The following is a 24,860-nucleotide window of genomic DNA, read 5'->3' as shown; positions in this document are numbered from 1 at the left end:
TTGTCTAAAAACAGTAAATGCCATCATATACATTCAGTAACAATAATACACTTAAAATACTTATATTATTGATGAATGATAAAAACAAGTTAGGATAAGCTACTTTTAATCAAACGGCTTTTCAATCGTCTCATTTATTATTTCATGTAAGTTTTAGAACGTTTAAAAGAGACATTTTTAAGACTGCCTTGGTGTATTAGGCTATCTCTGTGACTAGTACGGATTTAATAGCATTCAACTTTTAATCAGGGTTTGAATCCCGTATTAAATCAAATTTGTTTCCAACTTTCACAAAGTTTCACAAAAGTTGAAAGTTTCTGTCAGCCTAACGAATGGTGATCTGGATCTTTAAACTGCTCCCTGTATCCTCTCACTTGCAAACACTGTGCATCAAAAATCATACACACACACACACACACACACACACACACGCACACACAAAAACCCACCTATTCATACACCGATGGCAGAGGATACCATGCAAGGTGCCACCTCCCTATCACTAACTGACATGTATAGACATTAACATAACATTAATGAATCCCAACAGACAGCTGAAGGAGTAAAATAAGTAATGACTTAAATCTTAGAAGCAAGTTAATCTTGTCCTGTGACGTTTCTGCCGTTCAAACTTTATAAACTCAGAGCACAACGTTTTCTTTCTCAAGGCCAAGTAGTATCATGGTATACCTGCGGTAACACTAAACCTTTGTGCACATGCTTCCTGTCAAAGATGGTTGGTAGTGGAAAATGTACGTATTCACCACAACAACAAAGAAAATGTACGTATTCACCACAACAACAAACGACAAGCATTTATGTACTTGTGGTATTTCTGTCTGTGTGAGTGAAGCAGAATCACAAACAGGTTTTTTTTTGTAGGTTTTCACATACAAGGAACTTGCCTTGGTGTTTAAGTACATAATTACAATAGAGGAAACAAGTAATGGAAAATACAAGAGTCACGTTTTTTTTAAATGAATGTAATATAAACACATCTTTTTTTAAATGAAAAGAGCCATACCGAAATTAAAACTAGGAAGAATTAAATGTGCAAAAGTCTGACTAAAAATATCAATTTAAACAATACATATTTATATGTTCAGTATCCCCATCCATGAAAACGTCCTCATGGGGCTTTATCGTGTGACATGTCAAAAATATATGTTTTGAGTAACGCCTATCTGTAAATATAAAAGTATACGTAATACTTAATTGTCTTATCTGTGGCTCATTCATATTCTTATTACTTGATTTAAAATACAACAATTTGAGCAACATGCTGAAGCATTAAATTGACAATCAGCCACTTTATTCACATGTCAGATCTAAATAGAAGAAATAGAAAAAGAGTAAAAAGACAAAAAGTGGAATGTATTCTAAATCCTTACATAAATCCTGGCATCAGAAAATGCTTACATTTACAATTTAAATCAATTTGCCAATCTATAAAACGATAACTGTTCCAATGGTATCATGCTATGCTGGTAATAGTCCTCTAGATGGTAGCATCTCACATCTCATAACTGCTGCACATTCTTACACCATTATTATCACACACAGATTTAGTCGGTGAATATGGAAAACTTTATCTGTTTAACATCTGGAAGGAAAACAGGTGCGCAATATCAAACTACTGCTGTGAAACGGCAGAACGTTGTATTAAATGTCTCTGCATTTTTCTGTCGTTTAAAACTAGTCCTTCCTTTCAGACATAGGAACAACATGTCTGGTACATTTGTGTGTGTGTGTGTGTGTGTGTGTGTGTGTGTGTGTGTGTGTGTGTGTGTGTGTGTGTGTACACAGTATGATCATGTTAATGTCGTTAATCAAATAGGTTTTATCTGACCCCGGCCAGAGAAACAAACCACTTCCATTCATCTTCTCTTCACTTCCTTCCTGCTTTTGGTCGCTGGTACAGCTCACAAATGTGTTTCAGCCAAATATTGCCAAAATATTCTCACTGCACCAACTGTTTTCCTCTGCAACAGCTCATAATCCATTCATTTATGATGTATCAACAACAGAGATGTTGAGTTCTTTCACCAAGTTTGCACAGCTTTACACAAAAGGAATTACCAAATGCCTTTTCCATTATTTATAATAACTTTTTAACGCAATTAAATAACTTAATTATCAATCATTTATTATATAATTTACATGCACTACAGTGTGCAAACAACAACATACAGATATACAACAAAACCTAAGGTGACATGTTGGTAGACATACCTAAACTACTTATACTGATTATAAAAAGTATGGCAAACCCTACAGTATGAAAATAATCTTTGTTTATTATCATTCTGCTAAGAGTGTTCGTGGTGTATTAGGGGCCTCCCATATAGCACAGAGAGTGGGGTGACTCCCTGACATCCCTGTGACATCATTTTGGGTGGTGTATATAAAAGACTGGCTGGAGGACTGAAGCCTATCAGACACCTCAGCTGCTCTGTGTACTGTAGCCCGATCATCATGCGTGAAATTGTACATTTGCAAGTTGGACAATGTGGCAACCAGATCGGCTCAAAGGTAATAAAATTAAATTCCTGTTTTACGCTACCTGAGAAAGAAATGAGTGAATGTTTTAACGCGATCGATTCGATTTGGTAAATATATTTTAAAAATATATTTATATTCCTTTATGATCTTGTTCTGACCAGATTAAGAATCGCTGCTGTACACAGTAAAATCATAAAAATACATGTATTTTATTAAAATTATTAAGCAAATTTGGCACTGTTCCTTTGTATGGTGCCATCAACAGTTGTGAGTGACACAGGGTGTACCCTGTGAAGCATTACGGGAAAAGATAAGGGCTGAAGCGAGACTGGTATGGGTGGGGCGCTTTTTTTTTATCATCGCCACAGCTAAAGAGACACATTGTGGTGGTTGACACTGAATGTGCCAATCTAAGCATCAAGCCGTTATTATTCTGTTCGGCATCGTCATCATTTAATAAAGTGTGTGTCGCAGAGATTCTTAATCTGGGTGTACAAGATCATGAGTTGCCACAGATTAATGAAGAGGTACATTTAAACAATTAAACAATACTTGTGCCTAACTGCATATACGACCATATGAAGTCCCAGAGGTGAAAGGTGTAAAAACAAAGCTGTCTTTCACGAAACACTTTAAATCTGTTGATGTGATTATCGACGTCTTTGGCTTTCTCTTTCTAGTTTTGGGAAGTGATCAGTGAAGAACATGGGATCAATGCAACGGGCAACTATGAGGGCGACAGCAACCTCCAATTGGAGAGGGTCAACGTCTACTTCAACGAGGCAACAGGTGATTACTCTATACAGGCTACACTCTCCGTTTAATAGCTGACAGTTTATTCCACGAACACGGTTCTATTTCATAAAAGTCTTCTCAAACTTTGACACAAAGTTTACGACTTTATTAGTTGTTAACTTCCATTCTGTTTGCAGGTGGTAAATATGTCCCCAGGGCCCTGCTTGTAGACCTGGAACCTGGTACGATGGACAGTGTGAGAGGAAGCCGCATCGGAGCCCTTTTTAGGCCAGACAACTTCATCCACGGTGAGACAAATATCGGAAACAGTCATAATTATATTTGGTTATAAAAAGGCCATTTTTGGATACAAATGCGTCCAGTGGTATTAATAATGTTTCATACATCAGAGAGAGTGGAGGATAATTTCAACCCATAAAAGATCAAAAGTCAAACTGAAGATAAAAACATCACCTAAATATTTAACCAAAGAAAAGTCAAAACATATTGTCAACTTAGAGCTGAGAATCGAAATGCAATTCAGTGTTCAATCTATAGAGAAGTGGCACAATTTGTGCTTTATGTGTTTATATGTTATGTTTTCCCTCCACTAATTCGATTGACAGGAGGGATTATTTTATTCATTTTGGTGTTCCAGGGAACTCAGGAGCTGGGAATAACTGGGCGAAGGGCCACTACACGGAGGGAGCGGAGCTGGTGGAGCAGGTGGTTGACAGAGTGAGGAACGAGAGTGAAAGCTGTGACTGCCTGCAGGGCTTTCAGATGGTTCACTCACTGGGGGGTGGCACCGGCTCTGGCATGGGGACCCTCATCATCAACAAGATCCGAGAGGAGTACCCCGACCGCATCATGAACACTTTCAGCATCCTGCCCTCCCCGAAAGTCTCTGACGTGGTGGTGGAGCCCTACAACGCCACGCTGTCAGTCCACCAACTCCTGGAGAACACAGACGAGACCTTCTGCATCGACAATGAGGCCCTCTACGACATCTGCTTCCGCACGCTGAAACTGACCACGCCGACTTACGGGGACCTCAACCACTTGGTCTGCATGACCATGAGCGGGGTCACGACCTCCCTGAGATTCCCTGGGCAGCTCAACGCCGACCTGAGGAAGCTGGCTGTCAACATGGTGCCTTTCCCTCGCCTCCACTTCTTCATGCCAGGCTTCGCCCCCCTGACGGCCCGCGGCAGCCAACAGTATCGAGCCCTCACGGTGCCCGAGCTCACCCAGCAGATGTTCGATGCCCGAAACATGATGACAGCGTGCGACCCAAGGAGGGGGCGCTACCTTACCGTGGCGGGCATCTTCCGTGGACGGATGTCCACCAAAGAGGTGGACGAGCAGATGCTTGCGATGCAGCAGAAAAACAGCAACTACTTTGTGGACTGGATCCCCCATAACGTCAAGGTCGCTGTGTGTGACATCCCACCACGAGGCCTCAAAATGGCTGCCACCTTCATCGGCAACAACACGGCCATTCAGGAGATATTCCGCCGCGTGGGCGAGCAGTTCGCCCTGATGTTCAGACGGAAGGCCTTCCTCCACTGGTATACAGGAGAAGGGATGGATGAAATGGAGTTCACTGAGGCGGAGAGCAACCTCAACGACCTGGTGTCGGAGTATCAGCAGTACCAGGAGGCCACCGCCGATCTGGATTTGGAAGAAGAGGACGAAGAAGAGGAGGGACCCTCATCACCAGCGGCAACAAAGGTTCAGTCTCGGGTTGAAGTTAAACTGGAAACAGTCACCGAAGCGAGCAAAGACGCTGTGGTTGAGTTGAATATGTAGGTGATTTACACTTTTATTTTATAGTTTAATTTATGACTGTGGTTGATTTAGACAACCTCTACTTGAGAAAAGATGTTGTGACATTTTTAAACAATAGTGCGCTTATATGTTTGTTTTTTAGAAGTTCTTTCTTGGATAGTACAATTTGAAAACGATGAAAATGTTTGTAAATACAATATGGAAAAGTTTTTGTGATGCTAGCTCGATACAATCCACAGCCATAAAAATGAAAAAAATGAAAACCACTGACAGCAAATGATGCATTGAGTGTTTATAAGTTATGATGGTAATAAAAACAGCAACACCAAAGATTGATGATTTCTTATTAAGGGTATTCATTACATTCCTAAAAAATACCAAAATACATTTCTTTTTCATTCAGTTTCATCATTTGAACTGAAACGGCACCAAACTCGGCTGCAGTGATGGACAGTACTCTGACAGCACAGTGACACCGTCGCCGTTCAAGGCTGTCACACAGTTTCCGCCAACTGTTACGAGTCTGGGACATAGAGATTACACATAACTTGGCCTGCAGTGTCTGCCCTTTGCGATAAGCACACATGACGTGGAGAGCACTACTGCACTGAAGTCGCCTACACTCACAGATAAAGGAGATAATACTGCATGTAACCCACATGTGAATATGGGTTAAGGCGACAAAAGCAGGGTTGCCTCAGAGAGGCCAATCTGCTTAAAGTTACAAGAAGGCAATGAGGTCAAGATAGATAAAAGCCTTCAACTGTACTACTGCATTGAAAGTGTTAATATGCAGCTATGGGACCATAATTTAGCTCTGACTTTTACCAATTATTTGATTCTGAGAGGCAGCACCAACAATGATGTATCAAGTGTAATGGATAACCGTAACTTGCAGGAGCTGTCATTCTCCGATTAAAGACACCACTTGGTGTCCTGCAGCATAATTGGGAAACCAGCACTCTCTCAACAGACATCTTTCAGTAGACCAGTGACCTGTCTTGACCTGTCACCCCTTCAAATTAAGCACTCGCAACCCCTCATCACAGATCCCATGTCTTTTGATTGTCCTGAAGAAGTATAACAAATGTAATTCAATAATTTACAAGACAGTCTGAAAAAAAGACTATTATTTGTTCTGCTTTTGTTATCCTGTCAATGATCTCAATATATTTTCAGATTCACATCCTGACCTGCCCTAGTTTGAAAGTCATTACTTTCAAAGTTCTCTGCAACTTCATATAAATGACTCTCTTTGGGCAGGTGTCAAAGAGTTGCAAAGAGTACAAAATAAATAACCAGTTGAATATAGGGCTCAATAGCCCACAGTGGCAAATTGCAGAGCACTGCCTACGACATTTCCACCGTGTTGATCTCGCAGTCTTTCATTCATTCAAGGTTGCAGAGAACCTTCAACCTTCACTGAGCTGAATTGTGTAACATCCGAGGTTAAATGGCCGACATGTCCACACTGTAGGTTCCACAGCTTGATCGTAAATGTGGCCTACTGCATGCTGCAGGTGAGGAGCGATAACCATGTGATTGTCTATGGCTTTTCCATTGTCGAGCTTTACACATAAACCATTTCATTCAGCTGCTGCGTGTCAGCTGACTCATGCGGTACATAGAAGAGCGCAAGTGCGTAGCTATCGCACCCCACGTGACTGCTGTGGTACAGTGGGAGGGGACTTGCTGACGTCTCTGAACGCGTGCCACTGATTTCAGTCAGTCCAACCGGCTTACAGCAGCGGCTCGACACCGGCATCAGTCAGCTAGACAACGTTCAACAATGAAGATCTGGGCGTCAGAGCACATATTTAAGTAAGTAGTGAAATTATTTGTGTTTTTTTGATTCCCGGCGATGTGTTTAGAGATTTCATTGTCAAGCAGTTCAGTCAGCTGTCTTTTAATCCGGTTACATAACTGTTTGCAGAAAACGAAGGTATGGAATTGCGTAACTTGCAAGTCAGGACCTTTCTCCCACATTTATTTTTCGCCGTGGCTGATTGCGTCACTGGATTGCGTCATCACGTCCACGCGTCTCCATGGCAACCATCCACCCTGACTTCAGATCGTTGTATTAATTTTACTTTCCAAAAAAAAAAAAATCAACCGATATGACTGAGACTGAATGCCATTTCGTTTCACCTCGTTCACCTTACGTGCGGGTCTTATGGAACCAGGCTAAATTAATGAAGTGGCCCCAAAAAATATTGACACGCTGACATCATGTCAAGACGTCTGCAGGGTGGTTCATTTCAGAATAATGTCACATAAACGGTGATGATAGTGTTCAGATCCTTGTAACAGTACCAATACTGTGCTGCAAAATAGCCGAATCCATCACAAGTTAAAGTCCTGCATTGAAAATGTCACATGAGTAAAAACAAAAAGCCTAGGTATTGTTAGCTGAATGTACTAGTATCAAAGGAAAAACGAATTAGTGCCTGCAAATGGCCCCAGAAAGGGGTATGCTATTATATAATACATTAATGGATATATTACCCCCGACGCTTTGTGTGTAATTAGCATTTTACTGTTTTACTTGGTCAAATTCTTTCTTATTATTGCAATGCTTCAATAGTACGTTTGTTTTTTGGCTTTCCTTCCACAGCCATCCTTGGGAGACGGTGACCAAGGCTGCTATGCAGAAGTATCCCAACCCCATGAACCCCAGTGTGATCGGAGTGGATGTGTTGGACAGAAGCATCGACAAACAGGGACGCCTCCACAGCACAAGGCTGCTGGGCACAGAGTGGGGTCTTCCATCCATAGTGAAATCTGTGAGTTAAAAAAAAAACTGGCCTGCTGTCTGGCATCACTGTCACATGTCTGCTGCTGCAACCTTGCAGTGTGACTGCTTTGGTTTCACACTCAAAATGTACACATGTGACTCTGAATGGGGGAACACATGACCCGACCTGCAAGTATGTGCTCGTGGTTCTAGCCCGAGTCCGTTACGTCCCAGAGATACTGCAGGTTAATGCTTTCCAGGCTGTGAGCGTGACATTAACCCGCGAGGCTATTTCGGTCCAGGGGCAGCCGCAGACCCGGTTTGCTGAATGGAGCCGAGCTGCGAGTTCATGGCCATGTGCCACGGCTCGTGTTGTACAGGACACGGTGCCATTCTTTTCTCATAGCTGAGATGTAACCCTTCACACCATGTGATGTAACTTTCCATCTCTGTCCGTCTGGCTAAAGGTCACGACTAGAAAGAGAGGCAATGACGGAGGTCTCGGGATTTCTGCAACATGTCATCTAAACTTTCCACAGTGTCTGTAGACTTTCTGAATTCACTATAATGATAAGGCTGGAAAAAGATTCTATAGAGTTTTAGCCTCTGTAAAACACTGGCTAACCAGCTGCTGTTGTTTAGCTTTGGCCTTTTTCTTCGGTGTCTGAGGATGGGGTTGTTGTCAGAGACAACATCTATGAATAGCCCCTTTAATTCCAAGGACAGTCCGTGACACAGACTGTCCCAGTGACTGCATATTGACGCAACCTGTAATCAGATTGTCTCCAAGCAAATCACTCCTGAGCCACAGCGTGAGCGGCTGGATCATGAAGACGTCTTCCTCTGACACCAGTTTAAACACGGGCATGGACTTCTACAATAATCCCTCTTTTCGATAAATGACAGAAGACTCGTGTATTTCATTACAGCTCAAGCTAGTTGAACAGATCCTTGTATAGAAGTAGGGTGGCACATCAGATTCATGGAGATTTCAGGCTTTATTTTTCATTTGTATAACGCGTGAACCTGCACCTAAAAGATGCCTACTGGTCCCCAGAGGTCTGCCTGAAGTCGCTGAATGTGAATTACAGACTAATTTAAAGTGAGATGAAGTAATCATGTAATTTTAGATTAAAGTCTCAAGGAAAATAAATAAATGTATTTGTTAAATTCAAGGCGTGTGAGCAGGACAAGTTCAGATTGACTGCATATTATTCAACTGTAGTCTCTGCTGGTGTGTTTCCACTGGAAACTCTGATGAAGTAACTTCCAGTGAGTTTTTAATTTTCTTTTAAATGTCATTGTAACTTTAAGGTAGATTAAGTCGACGTCAACGGATGATTTGTGGATGAATACAGTGAATGAAGCTCTGTGTGTGAAAATAAATAAATGAATGCGTAAATAAAAGCACCATTTAAAAAACAAGTCTGCACTTAGATTAAGTAACATCTGCAAGAAAAACAGTCTAAAATTTAATTTGAGTTTGTACTAAGCGTGTTTCCGTCTTTGCCCTCAGATCATTGGTAACTCACGAACATACACGTACGTTCAGGAGCACTCGGTTGTGGATCCCAAAGAGAAGATTTTCGAACTTCAGTCCTCAAATGTGAGTACTCCTGACACGACACCCTCCTCTGCTGGCACCCTCGGGTCAATGTTGAGATTACGCCGTCACTGTGGGGCCGTGGTTTATGCAACCTGCTCACCTGTTTACAAAACACGTTCTATTTAACCAAAAAGCACCCGCCTTCCGTTGGGCTGAACACGTGCGAGCTTACTGCGTTCTACCTCTGGAATGAAGTCTTGGTTGTTCCACAGGTTGTTAGCGTGATCAATATTCTATCAACTTTTCACCAAGGCAAGTTTGTTGATGCACTTGTGAGACTTGTCTGAGTTGTCTCGCTGTGGGCTGTGCTACTGCACAAGACGGTTATCTTAACATGAATTTGTCTTTTGTGATATTTCCTCTGCAGATCACTTTCACAAACATGGTGTCTGTGGATGAAAAGTTAACATACAAACCACACCCTGAGGACCAAGACAAGTAGGTTTTTTTCTTTTCTTTGACAAAGCAGGGATTTTTAAATGACACTAATGAATCATGAATTGAAGCATTCAGGACTTTCTTTGAACCTCTTTTAACTCCAGAACAATACTGACCCAGGAGGCGATCATCTCTGTGAAAGGAGTCAGCCTCAGCAGTTACTTGGAGGGAGTATTGGCCAGCACCATCTCTGCTAACGCTGGAAAGGTTAGAGATCCTTAGAAGGCTCTTTTTTATTTTTGTTTAAAGTGGGACCCAGAACACGTGTGAAACCCTTTTCTGATAGTTCCCAAAATGACAAATGTTAAATTAAACATCTAGATTGAACATTGTTTGGGTCCTGCACTTGATGATGTGGACTATTTGTTCTGGACTACTCACAAAATAACAAACCTGTGCTTTTATTTCAGTGGTTCCCGACCTTTTTTAGGTTATGATCTCTTGAAATTAAGCACCGTCGACATGTTGCCCTTTAGTGTGGACATAAACAGGCAAAGAGTAACTTGTGATGCTTTTCAGGTTTTTACAAGCCCCGAAACAATGTAACATATTTAATATTTCACAAGAAAAAACCCCCACAAAACTTGACGAATATTATTATTGAGTATTTAAACACAAATTAAGAGATTAAGGAGCATGCTTTCAGATAATCTTTCCTTAAATGTCTTGCTATTGGAAAGATGAGAACCACTGCTCTCTTTTCTTTTCATGGCAACAGGTCAATCTTGTCCTTTCCATCTATTCAGCTTCATCTAATTCACTTAATTTCCCCCTCGTATGGACAAATTGTTTATTGATTTGTTTGTTCTCCGTCAGGGCCGTGAAGCCATGGAGTGGGTGATCAGGCGACTGAATGCAGAGATCGAGGAGCTGGCAGCCGCAGCACGCGGGACCATACGAGCCCCAATGGCTGCTGCGGTCACTGAGAAATGACACCTGCCTCTCTTTGCCAGCAGGATCTGAGAGAAACTGCTCATCGAGCCTCTCTTTATGATGCTCTGGTGCTGATTTGGTGCTCTGGAGTTTTTTTGTATTGTTTTAGGGTACAATTCATCCATCTCGTATACTTGTTACTATCTACATTAGATATGTTTTTAACAGCAGACGGCAGCATAAGGGGCTTCTGTGGAGCGTCTTTAGTGGGACGCTGCCTGACAGGACCCGCTGTGATAAGAGACTCAGGGACAAGTTTGAACACTACTGTTATCTGTGGGTTTACAAACATGTAGCTAAGAGGTGCCCCAGGCACTGGATGAGCTGAAAACAAGGAAAGTGCCAAAGCAGACGCACCTCTTTTTGTCCAGCACTTTTACCTCAGAAGTCTCCTTTGGCATGAACTCTCTTTTTACAGCGACAGGTAAAAGAAAAACAGTTACGATGAGATGTATAGAGGGGACTGGGAGGAAAGCTCCTGTCGAGACACATTGGCAGAAAACAGTGCCTTGTTGAGGCAGGAGACAAATGCAATGCATGTCGAGGGTACATGGGAGAGGTTTGGTTGACATGGGGATATGTGCATGTTTATTTGTGCAAGAGAGCCATCGCCAACAATGTTTTCATGCGAGACCTCAGTAATAACACGACGCACTACACCAGGCGACATCTGTAAGCCTGAATATGAACTGTGTTTTGTTATTATGTGATAACTAATGTTATTTAAGTGAAATGAAGGGATCAAGGTATTTGGCATATTTATGTTTTTGAAGAACGGTAGAAGGCCTTCTCAAATGCTGCGTTGGTATAACTTTGATATAAATCAGAAAGATGTGTGGAGACTAAACACAACAGTAAAAACGTTTAGTGACGCGTTCAGGTTCACTACCTGGACGTGTTTGCTGAACTCAAAACTGTTTTATCGATACTACTGGTCCTCTCAGCGAGAGATCTGAGAGCTTTGCGTCGACTTTTATTTGCACTTTCCGAGATAATGCGTGTTAACAATGAAAAGCTGCTACACATGTGACGATGCTGATGATCTGTGAATGTTTGACAGACATGTATTTGAGAAGGTCTTTCTTTATGTAAGACAGCAGTGTGGAGATGTGATCGATTTAGTTTCTCTATTATAAACACAACCTGTAACAGGAATTTTATTTAAAGAGTGAGTTGCAACTTCGGTTGCACATTGAGAAATGTTATAAAACATGCTTGGTTAATAATTGCAATTTGTGCATTATGTCTGGGTACTTGTTAAAAGAAACAGTTTCACCAACTGCAGAATGTGATAATAAAATAAAATATGTTAACCTGTTTGATAAAAGACTTTTCCCAGCAGTTCTTGAAATTAGGCCCTGAAGTAAAAAAGGCCAGGATAGTGTTGAAATGCAAATCAAATGTATTCAGAAAACGAAGTGCTCTATTTTTAAGTAAGAATTCAATGCAAGTCGTCATATATCTAACATGGGAGTGGATATTTATCTGACTATTGTTTTCAAGTAGCAATATGGCCTGTGTGAAAACTTGTCAAATGCACATGATTCTGCCAAATGGATTGAATTTAGGAGGTTCAGTCAATGACTGTATTGTTAGCTGTGAAGGTATATTTGTGATGTGCTTCTCTATATTATCAGAGGCTACACACTGGAACACCTGCAGCAGGTGTGGACCAGTACGACTGCATTCTTCCAACGTTGGTCACTCACTTGAATTCAAGAGTTATGATGCCACATGTTGGCCAAATGATAGACTTCTAATTTCATCTTGAGAAGTAGCCGAGTGTAAAATATATATATATGTATATATTTTATGTAATGTCACCTGGTAGAAAAGGTTGGGCCAAAGTTAATTCTATGTTTTTGAAGTTACAGACTGGGCGGGGGAAGTGTAAAGTGAATAGTTGAAAATAAAGTTATTTACTGTATGCTCTGTGTGCCACATTTTTCTAAATGACTCACTCTGCTAGCTAAACAGCAGTGAAGCTCCACTAGCCGTGGCCCTGATGCAGCAGGACTGCACCGATGACAGTTCATGAAATTGCACTGAGCAAAATGTGCAAGTATTGTTTGGGCTCTCACCTCTGAGCAGCCTTATAAGCAGAACAAAATGTACGAGTTATTTAAAGTGTCTTGTGTCTGATTGTATTTGAACTAAAATAAATAATGGCCATCTAATAAAAGTTTTCCACCATGTGCAGAATGTGTAGGTTTCATAGGTATATGAGTTGTGTGTAGTTCATATAGGGTGTCGGCGGGCCGTCTGATTTGTCTGCTGCGGCCCTCTGCTGTTTGGGAGGATTTCCTCTGACGTCACGCTACACCCTTTAAAATCAGCCTATGGTGCGCGAGCACAGAGCATTCTCTCAGCCAATCGGTGGTCGCGGTGCATTTAAAGGTTTTGAACAGAGGGACGTTTGAAACTGAAGTCAGACGAGCAGTGTTTGGGGGAAGTGTGTTAGATAGCACAATCTGAACTGGAATCCGCATATATTTATAGTTTAGTTTGATCCGTATTCATCAGCGTTTACCTTCTTACGACACCGAACTGTCTTTAAGAAGGAGCTGTACTGCGAGAGCGTTGAAAATCCACCTCGCGGTAACGTTACACTAAATATTTATGTAGGTAGTCGTACCTGCTAGCTAGCGGTAACGTTAAAGCTACATGTTTGAGAGCTAACGTTACTCTGGGATTGTGCAATAAGACATTTAGGTAAGTAACGTTATCAACTGCGTACCAGTAGAGTTTTGTTGGGTGTTTTGGATGCTATAGTTACCAAATAGCTAATGTTAGTTCAAACCTAACTTATTACTTTAGCCACGCGACGGAGAATGCTACAACTGGGCGGCTTGTAATTTATTACAATTTGTTTTCAATTATTATCCCTTTTCCTTAATGAATGTTGTATAAGTAAAAGGAACATCTGTGATACGTTGCACAACGTTTGTGGTAACAAAGCTAATGTTCATGGTAACATTGAGACAACGTAGCCAAAGTAAATTGACCTAGAATGGCTAACGTTACATTTAAATGATCATCCATCTTTGTGTTAAAACAACCTCTTCTGTACCCTTTCTCAGAAGATGGACTCTGCTGCCAGGCTCAAGCTGACAAAGGGCATGATGCTTCAAAGGCCAGAAGTGAAGGTAATGCACAACATTAAGATAAAACTAATACTGTCACAGGTTGTGGGCTCACTTTTCTGACCTTAGTCATTGTATGTTGATGTGAATGTGTTGAGCTTTGAAGTGGCTTCACACAGTCTCGGCACACTATTCAAGTTTAAGTTATAAACACCAGACACACAGCTATGAGTAGACGTGCACACACAGGCCGAAACCCAAACATACAGCTGAAAGTGTTACTACAACAGGATTGGGGTTAAGAAATTCAAGTCAACAAAAGAGCACATCCAGAAAAGATGGAGCCAAAATGCTTCTTTGTCTTTTAAAAGCCAGTTTGTTCCGTGCTTGGGGATTTTCTTTGATTGCAGTCGGTCAGCGATGGGCCAAAGCGGATTCCTGTGTCTCAGCAGCCATCGATGACTGTAGTTACACCAGCTCCGCACCAGCGGGTTCTAGGTGTGTCGAATGGACCTCAGCGCGTCCAGCGGCCTATGATGCACCAGAAGTCGGCGTCTCACGTCTCTGTTGCTGTCAAGGCCACGCGCCCCACTGATCATAATGTGAACCCTGCTACTCAGAATGGAAACCGTGTCCCGCAGCCCAAACGCGTTTCTCAGCAAATCCAACCAACGGCAATTGTCCCCAAGGTGAACCTGGAGCCGGCCAAACCACCATCTGAACCTGCAAACCTGGAGAAGCCACAGAGTAAGCATAACATAAAATCAACTAATCAATTGTGAGTGGCTGCTTTTATTTAGATGCTGAAATATCTTTTGTTGACAGACAAACCTGCCAAGAATGACTCAAACACCTCTGCATCAAAGTAAGTGTGAATTATTGTACTTTTTTATTCTTTTCATATAGACGACAATTTGTTATTGTCTATAACTAACTATGCATGTTTCCGCTCACACAGCAAGCGGTGGAGCCTGGAGAATTTCGACATCGGCCGTCCCTTAGGAAAGGGTAAATTTGGAAATGTCTACCTGGCCAGAGAGCAACAAAGTCGGTTCATCTTGGCCCTGAAGGTGCTCTTCAAGAAGCAGCTGGAGAAGGCCGGGGTGGAGCACCAGCTGAGGAGGGAAGTGGAGATCCAGTCTCACCTCAGGTAATTCGTCGTTCAAATTATGCAATGTAGTGCCAAATATGAATCATGACTGTAATGGGGCTGACCAAAGGCAATGTGACACAGTGGTCATCCTTATTAAAACTCGAAGAGCTTCGGGACATGTGTTTTACTGCCCTGATTTCTGAATCACTGGCGAGACAAACTTCCATCTTTGTAGGCCAGTTGTTGTCACACATAACATTTTCATTATTTATGTAATACACTTGTAGACTCGAGCCTCTATGAACAGTGATGGCAGTACTGGGTCCCCCTGTTTAATGCACTCGTATGCCGGCCTTGTTGTTGTTTTATAAAGCCTGGCACTTTCAAGTGTGAACACTCTTTTGCTCTTTAGCCGTCGTCGTGTGCTGTTGCAGCATGGTCAGATAAACTCACTACAATGTGTTTACTGGTTACTGTGGTTAAAGTATTTTCCAACTGGGTAATTCATTCAAGTAGATTCCTGCTTTTATTTTAAGTTAACCTGAATTGGCCCATGCCGGTCTTTGTTTGAAAGACTTGAGTGATTGCATTTTGGGAACCAAAGAAATCGTTGGTGTGGACCTCCTCTGTAAAGCAGCTGCTGATGTCTTTGCTTCCTTTTTAGTTCTGTCCATTTATTTTGCTCTTTTGAAATATTGATTGATGTCCTGCAGGCACCCCAATATCCTGCGCCTCTACGGTTACTTCCATGACTCATCGCGTGTCTATCTCATCCTGGAGTTTGCACCCAAGGGTGAACTGTACAGTGAGCTGCAGCGCTGTGGATGTTTTCCAGAGGCCAGAAGTGCGACAGTAAGTGCCAATTTAAGACCTTTTTGTAAAAAGTGTACTTTGCTGTCAAATGAGCAATTGACATAACCAACTTAAACACTTGTATACATTTACACTAATTCCAAAAGCCTGTTTTATGTTGGGTGTCTTTCCTGAAGTTTATCATTTAGAAATGAAGAGGATGCTGTCAAATACAGACTGTGATGCATGTTGTATTCACCGTGCTTTATGTGCTGTCATAGTACATCATGGAGCTGGCAGATGCACTCGACTATTGCCACTCCAAGAAGGTGATCCACAGGGACATCAAACCAGAGAATCTGTTGCTGGGGGCCAACGGGGAGCTAAAGATTGCAGATTTTGGCTGGTCTGTTCACACTCCCTCCTCCAGGTATGCACATACCGGTATATGCATTTTTACTTTTCAACCTTTTTCGATGGAGAGCTTTTATTGAATCTGTGATCTTAATGTTTGGCATAATGGTTTCAGTTGCATTTGCAATTAACTTGTTTTGCGTCAGTGGCTGTGCTCAGGTCAGGAATTACTTGTTTCTTCTTCTTTCTCTTGGTGCCCCTCTACATCACTGGGAGCTTTCAAACTAACTTTATTAATGTCTCTCTGTTCAGGAGATCCACGCTCTGTGGCACGCTGGACTACTTGCCTCCGGAGATGATTGAGGGGAAAACTCATGATGAAAAGGTGGATCTGTGGAGTCTGGGCGTCCTTTGCTACGAGTTCCTGGTTGGAAAACCCCCCTTTGAAACAAAAAGTCACGAGGAGACCTACCGCAAGATATCGAGGGTAAGGCATGAATAGCTACACTCCAACAATTAGCATATAATGTAGAGCTCTGTAGTTTCCGAAGCCTTTTCCTTCCACTTGAGTTTGCAGGCCTTGCGCTACAGTTTAGCTGGTAAACCTTTTGTGCTGGTTGTCTTTGTCATCCAGGTGGAGTACACCTACCCCGCACAGGCCAATATCGGTGCTGGAGCCAAAGACTTGGTTGCTAGGCTTCTGAAGCACAACCCAATGCACAGACTGCCCATCCGGGGAGTCCTGTCCCACCCCTGGGTGGTCGAGAGCGCCACCAAGAAACCCACAACCATGACCAAGGAAGAGCTCGGCCAGTGAGCCTTATTGTCCCCTCAGACCTGAGAGCTGTACATGTGAGGGTGCAGTGGTGCGGACCACAGAGGTGTGGCACATGGACACCAGTGGGCAGCTGATTATTTAGAATCGGCTTGTACTACTATATTGACTTTGAAATCACTTCTTGTGGATGTTTTTGTCTTTTTGTATCTTATCCTTGTTTAACAAATGGCATCCTCTTGCCTGTAAATATTTAACTTTTTGCGTCATTGTGAGAATTTTATTGAGCTTTTCTAAAATGCTATTACTTGAAATACAAGAACATCTATCGTGGAATATGTCACTTTTGAATTAAACGGTATACATCTTACAGTAAATCATTCCATCAACCCTCATTTTATTAAGCGCCTCCAGCGGCATGTGGCCAGCAGAGGGCGCCAGCATACCACTAGAGTTGGATTGGGAAATTGTTACAGATTTTAGCTATTAATTCCACTGACACTGTTAATAAACCTGTTCCACATTTATTTGCACCTACAATAAAACGTTTAAATGTGAAGTTATTATTTTTGCTTTTATCATGTTTTTAATTTTTGTGTAACTGAAGAATTAAAAAAAACGTCAAGTTTGTCTTTTTAAATTGTGAAGTATAAATTTAAGCCATGGTTCTTTAAAAAAAAAAAAGAGTCAACGGGAAAGTTTCCTTGTTGGAAAAACTTAGTGACTAAAACGGTTATGATTGGCACAATTATCAGTCAATATCAAATAATGAAATACAAGGATGTCACACTGCTGTTTCATTGGAGGCCAGTTCAATGTGCAAAGCAATTAAAGCGACAACAAAACATTCTCTGGATGAAAACGTTAAAACGACTGAAGTATGCCTGCCACGTGCATGGATGGGGCCGATGGCCCTACTGCTGTCATGTTTCTGTTTTGGTGCACTAGGTGGCGCCCGAGGCACAATAATGTTTAGTAAAACTGAGAAGATTATGAACGGAAATTCGTATTATTGCAAGTAATCTTAGAAATCCTTCATTTAGATTCCCGGCTTTACTTGTGTGACGCTATTTGCCTTTTGTGCTTTTAAGTTAAGACATTGTTTGCTAATTCTGTCTGATTGTTAAAACTGGTGATGCGTGTCCTCAGGAAACTGGCTGAATTATTTCAGATAGGCTTTTATTGCATACTGTCTGATATGCCCACATTATTGAGGACTTTCAGTGAGATGTACCAATGGGATTTCTGCTCGCGCTTCTCGGCTGTCAATCTGCTGATCCCATTAGACATATTTGATCACTTTTGTTCTCTCCCTGGAGCTTCGTTGCAGGTGAACTGGCCCCTTCTTGTAAGCAGCAGTGTAGGTGCTCCATCCGCGCATTCGTATGCACCAGTATAGCTTTATGTTTCAACAGCTGGAGATTAGCTTACTCAGTGAATAAACGGTTTGTCCAGATGTCTCTGCAGAAAACTCCCAGCGGACAGATGTGCCTGCAGCACATCAGTCGAGATTCCTTTCACTTGAGCACGCGGGGACGCAAGGCCCGGTGTACATCATGTAGGCTTTTTGGTATTACACACACAAACACCAAGACACACGTGATTCTTTTTCCTTTAAGCCACCAGGCCTTTGCAGCCCTTACACTGTATATTAGCTTCAACTTCGATTTTAAAAAAAAGAAAGAAATTGAATGCGACTATTTTCTCCATTTTCTGTCTTTTATTATAGAGAAAAAAAATACATGTTCTGAACGTTTTTCGTTTTACATAAAACCACACACATTTTTACAATATAATTTCACTTATTTCATTGTTCTTTAATATTAATTTCACGATATATGATAACGACTTTGAGATATACATTCCATCTTTTTGAAACCACAACAACACACTACACATACTGTTTTATAACAACAGGACCCATTGGATTGCACACAATGAAAAATGTCTATGCACATTTTCCTCTTTAGTGATCTCTTTTTCTTTTTCTTTAAAGATTTTCAGACACCGAATTTTCAAGACGGGAATCTTCCAATTAATACCAGAACACGCCATGTGTTTCCAAATGCATTGACACAAACATTATGGTGAGATTCGGGCCAGGGTGTGGGGGGTTGAATGTGTGCAGGTCAGGTGAATTTATTCATTGCCAATTTTAAAAGCTGAAGATGAATTTCAAATATTGGAGAAAAAAATATATCAAAGCAAAACTGTTCACAGTTTCACGCAGAATAATCGAAATTTGGAGGATTTTTGTCATTTCCACTTCCCAGTTTCATTATTTTTTTGTGTGTCTAAAATGTCATACATTCAATGCATAGTTTGTATAGCTGCTGTGTACTTTGATATTTTGCATTCAGTATTTTTAAACTGCTCGGGGACGGTCCAATTTCCTCATTTATAACGAAGCTTCGCTATTCTTTAACATATTTCTATTCGCATTCGTGTGTTTTACTGCTGGTTATTGCCATTGTGTTATTTTGCGTGTCCACAGGCTTTTTCTTTATTTAACACCACATTCACTGCCCATAATCATATTGCAAATTACCTATCGAAGAGAGTGGCATTTCATAACGTTTTTTTTATTCTTATCTTAAATAAACTTAAATCACATTATGCTGTCGAAAGCCCGTCCATCGCAAACTCTAGCGTTACATGAAGTGAAGTCTCGTGCGACGAAGAGACAAACTGCCCTTTTAACTGCCCATTTAGTTTAAGGTCAATATTGTAAACGTTCACTCCACTGGAAAATATGTAGGTTTGTTGGCATATTTATACAACATGTACTGTCCTTATAGTGTGTTGTGGATGCACTGGATTCCCTCACTGTCACTGACTCTATTTCTCTCTCTCTGTGTGTGTGTGTGTGTGTGTGTGTGTGTGTGTGTGTGTGTGTGCGCGCATTTTTTCTGAATTGATGCAAGACTGTATGAATGCGGAAATCTCCGCGTGTGTTGTGAGCGCGCTTTTTACGCATGAATTAAGCAGAGGGGCTGCGCTTGCCGAGAAGTCGTGTTTCTTTTTTTTCTTTTTTTCACTAAATAGCGATTAGCAGTTTACATCTAGTTCCAGCAATGCATCTACTCTTGTATGTTATATTGAAAAGCCTCTACCAGACCTTCTACTGAGTGGATAAAACCAGATATGCTGCATATACCTCCTATTACAAATATGGCGACGTCAAAGAAAACCTGGTGCCATAGCAGCTTTCTCCATAAAAGCCTGAGGTGGAAGAGACTGGGAAGCAGAAAGCACAGGCCTGCACCTGTCAGGCTGCCAGTGAGACCCATGAGGAGGGCGAAATGTGGCACATAGATCGCCATGAGCAAGGTGAACACAACAAGGAGGCATCGGAGACTGAGTCCCCAGGACTTTATGCGTCCATCGCCCGCGTAGCAAGCTGGAAAGGCCGCCCGTCCTCCGTCCTGGAAAAACGATTTCTCGAATACCTCGACAGCGGCGAAAAACGGCAGCGGATACGACAGCAAGGCTTTTGCCACAAGAAAGAGGTTGACAACGGCTCTGATGGTTGAGGGCAGGTTGTCTGTGATGACCTCCTTGGTCGTATCGGCCCAGGTCAAGTAGGCCACGAGGGCGAACAGGCCCTTGAGGATGCAGGCAGCGATGTGAGTCCAGTTCATCATGCAGTGGAACTCGCTCGGTTTCGACATGTTCCCCTCCAGAGACGGCAGGAAGATCTGCGAGGTGTAGCTGAACACGATAATCCCAATGGAGATCGGGAACTTCTTGACATCGATGTAAAACTTGACCTTGTCCCAGGCCCAGTCCCTCGCCCTGGAGAGGCAATAGGCTATCACCAGGACGTTGATGACAAAGTGGGCCATCGTGCACAGCAAGCTGAACTTGGAGACGGCTTTCAGGCTCTTGAGGAAGGCGCAGGGGAGGAGAGCGGCGGTGGCGATGATGGCCCACGACTTCTGGGATATTGGCATGTTGGGGAAGCTGTTATACATGAGGTTACCACTGACCACCACATACAGGATGCAAGTCATCACTAGCTCTATGATTTGGGCTACATTCACGATATGACCACCTAAAGATGGGAATCTGGGCGCGCAGCAGGCGTTGGCAATGTCCACATAGGAGTCCCGCACACGGACGAGCTGTCCGTCTTCGTCCTCCTCGTACAGACAGGCAATGAGGATTTTCCCCGTGTAACAGCACACAACGGCGGCGAAAATAATGAGAAAAAGTCCGAGGTATCCTCCGTGCAGGATGGCGTAGGGCAACCCAAGAACGAACATCCCCTGTAAACATAAAACAGGAAGGGCACGAACATTGTGAATGGGTTAAACTGTTGGTGATTAAATATGAATCAGTAATACTTTTCTGAAGACATTTTATTTCAATTAAACAAATCGCATGACTCGGGCCCTGGCTTTGGTCTGCCTGACTCTTCAATGATGTCCCTCCCGTTTTAATGTTGTGGGTTTTCCACTTCGCTTTGAGCGCATCCGCCCTGCTTCTGACGTCACCGCAAACTGGAGGAGACACGCTCCGACGTCACGGTGACCGCCGTGACCACAGCCGTGATGAGGCATGAAAAGGATCGCGTCGAGAGATTTTTGTCGCAGAGCCTGAATGCTCCACTCTCGAGTAAATCCTCGCACTTTGACTGATCACAAATATCTCTTTTCTGTTACTTATGTCTGTACGCAAATGCAATTGCCAACACACATTTAAAATACATGTGGCTCTTTACATTGTATTGCTTTAATAGTAGTCCTATGTGTTCAGACATTTTAACCCATTTTCTTAGTCTTTATATTATAGTTGCAATTAATAACGTGCCCAATAATCCCAAAAGATGGAGAGAAAAAAATCCAGAGATAGCGCTCTCGAAGTCTACACAACGATTGTGTTTATCTTTACAGCTTAATGTATTCATTGACACGCGGAGTATTAGTTGAGCAGTTATCAGGGGCGTGCATCGGTGACACTGGGCATCATACAGACAAAGAATGTGTGTGTTGAGGGGAGGAGGAAAGGGAGGGGGGGGGGCACAGGGCATCAACTACCTCCCTTTTTTCAGCGCATTGTAACACCTTAGCTGTTCGGAAATCTCTGCTCTGCTCCAATGCAAAATATGTCAGAATAAAAAAACATTGTTGGGCTCAAGCAAGCTGCTGTTAAGATAAAAGTAATTTGGGTGAATCTTTTTACATCATTATTATTAAAAAACAGCGACTTAAGAAGTTGCTTCAAATGGACATAACCTGTGGTGTTTTGAACATGAATATTTTAATCAACCTTTGTATGCGGTCGCAGGTGTTCCTCTATCTCAAATTTCACAGCCGCTCTGGAGGCGACTCGGCCAATTAGAACCGGGCACCGTACCTGCCCGTTTATAATCCGTGAAGTGCGGCTTTACCTGGATCGCATTCGTGACGTTCCAGCCCGCCTCCCACGCGGTGATTTTTGGTTTGTCTTCAGTCAACTCGTTGGCGGGATCTCCGTCTTTTGAGCCCGAGCGCGGTGGACCGGTCCCGTCCCTCTGGTAGTGGCTGTCCCCGTCCAGTCCGCCTCCGTCTCCGCTCCCCTCGCCTCCAATCTCATCGGTCGTCAAAATGTCCATCTGCATGCCTTGCCGGTGGTCGTAGTCCAGGTCATCGCACGCAACGAAGCCCAGTCCCTCCTCGTCGGTGGCGGCCTGGAACCCCATCCTGGCGAACATCCCGCTCACCTTCGCCTGGGATTTGTTGGAGACAGTGGTGGCTGCATTTGACAGTTTATTCGAAAGCTTGCTTCTGATTGACGTCGCCATTTTTCGATCCTCTCCCGAATCGCAACTTTCTGCAGCTTAATTCGTGTGTTCTTCTCCTCCTGTCGGTAAAAATGTGAGGTTACTTTGGATGACAGCTCTTGATTCTCTGCATTAGATATAAAGCCACGAGGAAAAGCGCAAGTTGTGTTTTGTTTTAAGACACCGACGGTTTTCAGTTGCTATCTCCACTTCTTGTTTAGTATACGCCCGCTGCTCTTGAATATCTCCAGGTTCATGTCACCTTCAGACGTCGCTGCTCCGTTTCTGCATCTTCACACTGCGCTCTGATGCTCGACGAGTAGCGCACCTTTTTGAGTCTCTGAGGCAGTTCAGCGGTGTGCGCAAAAGCTTTACGCACGAAGAAAGGCGAGCCACAGGTTTCTGCAGGGCCTATGATATCGTTTTCTTTTAGGTTATAAGGCGACAGGCAGCGTTTCCAGGAGATGGTTGTCGGTTTTCAGGTGCCTTTACTGATGCCAATGCGGTACCGTGGAGCCCGGGGGGGGGGGGGGGCAAGGCAGGGAGGAGACACGTGTCCTCATCAGCCTGCCAATGCAAAGCACGTCTCCAGCCCTCCCAGTGCCCCACCAGGAGAAAACGGGAGAGATTTGCTGCATTTCTAGGGGAGGTGCTTGCAGTACCCCCACCACCCCTTCCCCAACCCATAATCTATAATACCTCATCCTGACATCCAATGACATTCCTCGGGCCTCAAATCCCGCATAACTTTACGCATATAAAAGGAGGCTGGAATTTGACGAAATCCCAAACGCTTTGGACAAGATTGAAAAAAAACATACAAATATAGGATTTTTTTATTTAAAAACAAATCTAATTATTTGTATTCATTATTCTTTTTCACGAGAAGAGGACGTGGAGCGTCAAAATAGTAACGGTTGTTTCTTGGATTTCACGGATCGGGTTTAAAAACGGTGTTGCATTTGTTGATGAGGGAAAAATATATATATTTTCGTGCATTTTGTTTTTGCTAAATGATGGTAAGATATAAAACCCTAGACTGCACGCGTTTAAATATAGCATTTGAACATTGTTGCTATTTATTTTTGTTTAATACATTTAAACGTAAAGATAGGCATGCCTGCAGTCATTCCATGGATTGTATTTTCAGGCTGAAGTATTCATTCAGGACGCTCACTCATTGATTCATTCATTCACTCATGTCTGTGATGATGTGATCTGAGCCATGCCGTTGAGGGGGAAAAAGTGTGTGTGTGTGTGTGCACTACATTTGTTAATTAAAAATCAGTTGAGAAATGTTGTGATACGATACATTTAAATTGCATTTAAGTGAATTGTTTGGAAGTCGATGGTATATCAGCCTTTTTGCCAATCTAACGAATCTCAATACAGTAAATTTAATTTCCACAGATTTAAACAACGGTGCCTTATTGAGGAATAGTCTCAAAGATTCAAGTAACACGCGTTCTACTCGTTCTGATTTTGTGGTCTCATTGTCATTTTCTTGCGGACATGTCCTACATTCAAGTATTATTAAAACAATTGAATTGTTTCCCAATAGTGTAGCCTCAGTGATTTAAAAGCCATGTCCCAAAAGTGCTGAGAACTGTTTGGTGACACAGCCCTGTCACGAGTACTTTGCATCCACCATGTTCAGTGTTTCCTCAGGCTGCAGTATCAGAGTTCATCACCATGATACAAAGCAGCGGCAGAAAATGGGGCGATAAAAGAATAATTGCTTGCTTTATTGTTCTTTTTCCTTTTAAACAAATAAAGGACCGTAAACTAAATCCAGTATGAAACTATAGCTGCATCACAATGATTTCACTCGCAGCTTCAGGGAGTGCAGGCCGAGCTGTATCAGGCCTGCGCGTCTCTATTGCGCCTGATATAAGTGACGCAGGGTATGCATCATAAAAACACACATAAATCGCTCACACTTGTCTCGCTCCTGCTGCGTATAGTCTGCTCGTGTTTTGGTTGTTGTTGTAATTTTCAGTTGTGGGAACGAAAATGGCTGCTTTCCTTTCAGCCCCGAATGAAAGAGTTAATGACAGAGGCTGTTATCAGCAGGCTGCAGCCCTCCTCTGATCTGCGCTGTCTGATGGAGTGTCCCGCAAGATGAAAAGAGCAGCCCTGACACCAGCAGCCAGCAGCTTACAGCCAGCGCAGACCCTTCCACAACCTGCTGTACAGATAATAGCACTAATGACAATTACAATAATAATAAATGTATTTAGATTCAGTTTACAATGGGTTT

General features: G+C 42.5%; 4 protein-coding genes across 5 annotated transcripts; 3 read left to right on the top strand and 1 right to left on the bottom strand.

The window, feature by feature from the left end:
• The first annotated feature begins 2,425 nt into the window (after positions 1 to 2,425).
• On the top strand, positions 2,426 to 5,352 carry tubb1 (tubulin, beta 1 class VI). The gene is made up of 4 exons (XM_079265513.1): positions 2,426 to 2,532; positions 3,183 to 3,291; positions 3,435 to 3,545; positions 3,896 to 5,352. The coding sequence occupies exons 1-4, from the start codon at positions 2,476 to 2,478 to the stop codon at positions 5,047 to 5,049; spliced, it is 1,431 nt and encodes a 476-aa protein (XP_079121639.1). The 5' UTR covers positions 2,426 to 2,475; the 3' UTR covers positions 5,050 to 5,352.
• A 1,416-nt stretch (positions 5,353 to 6,768) lies between these two features.
• prelid3b (PRELI domain containing 3) lies at positions 6,769 to 12,859 on the top strand. The gene is made up of 6 exons (XM_079297096.1): positions 6,769 to 6,849; positions 7,643 to 7,811; positions 9,279 to 9,368; positions 9,736 to 9,806; positions 9,911 to 10,013; positions 10,623 to 12,859. Exons 1-6 carry the CDS (start codon positions 6,818 to 6,820, stop codon positions 10,737 to 10,739), a joined length of 582 nt encoding a protein of 193 aa, XP_079153222.1. The 5' UTR covers positions 6,769 to 6,817; the 3' UTR covers positions 10,740 to 12,859.
• Positions 12,860 to 13,192: 333 nt separating this feature from the next.
• On the top strand, positions 13,193 to 17,427 carry aurka (aurora kinase A). Of its 2 annotated transcripts, none has more exons than XM_079266240.1 (9): positions 13,193 to 13,451; positions 13,820 to 13,885; positions 14,443 to 14,569; positions 14,648 to 14,687; positions 14,781 to 14,972; positions 15,629 to 15,767; positions 15,989 to 16,137; positions 16,374 to 16,548; positions 16,696 to 17,427. In XM_079266240.1, the coding sequence occupies exons 2-9, from the start codon at positions 13,823 to 13,825 to the stop codon at positions 16,876 to 16,878; spliced, it is 1,068 nt and encodes a 355-aa protein (XP_079122366.1). In that variant the 5' UTR covers positions 13,193 to 13,451; positions 13,820 to 13,822; the 3' UTR covers positions 16,879 to 17,427. The 2 variants fall into 2 exon arrangements, with proteins under 2 accessions (XP_079122366.1, XP_079122365.1); XM_079266239.1 differs by having other exon boundaries at positions 14,233 to 14,569.
• A 1,263-nt stretch (positions 17,428 to 18,690) lies between these two features.
• Positions 18,691 to 22,924, bottom strand: slc32a1 (solute carrier family 32 member 1). Its single transcript, XM_079296457.1, has 2 exons — positions 22,229 to 22,924; positions 18,691 to 21,104 (listed from the first exon to the last, which is right to left on the bottom strand). Exons 1-2 carry the CDS (start codon positions 22,619 to 22,621, stop codon positions 19,917 to 19,919), a joined length of 1,581 nt encoding a protein of 526 aa, XP_079152583.1. The 5' UTR covers positions 22,622 to 22,924; the 3' UTR covers positions 18,691 to 19,916.
• Between the last annotated feature and the right edge of the window lie 1,936 nt (positions 22,925 to 24,860).

Source organism: Melanostigma gelatinosum, assembly GCF_949748355.1.
Source record: "Melanostigma gelatinosum genome assembly, chromosome: 3".
Lineage (NCBI taxonomy): Eukaryota > Metazoa > Chordata > Actinopteri > Perciformes > Zoarcidae > Melanostigma > Melanostigma gelatinosum.
Note: the sequence above shows the minus strand (reverse complement) of the source record. Positions and strands in the feature narration are given on the sequence as shown.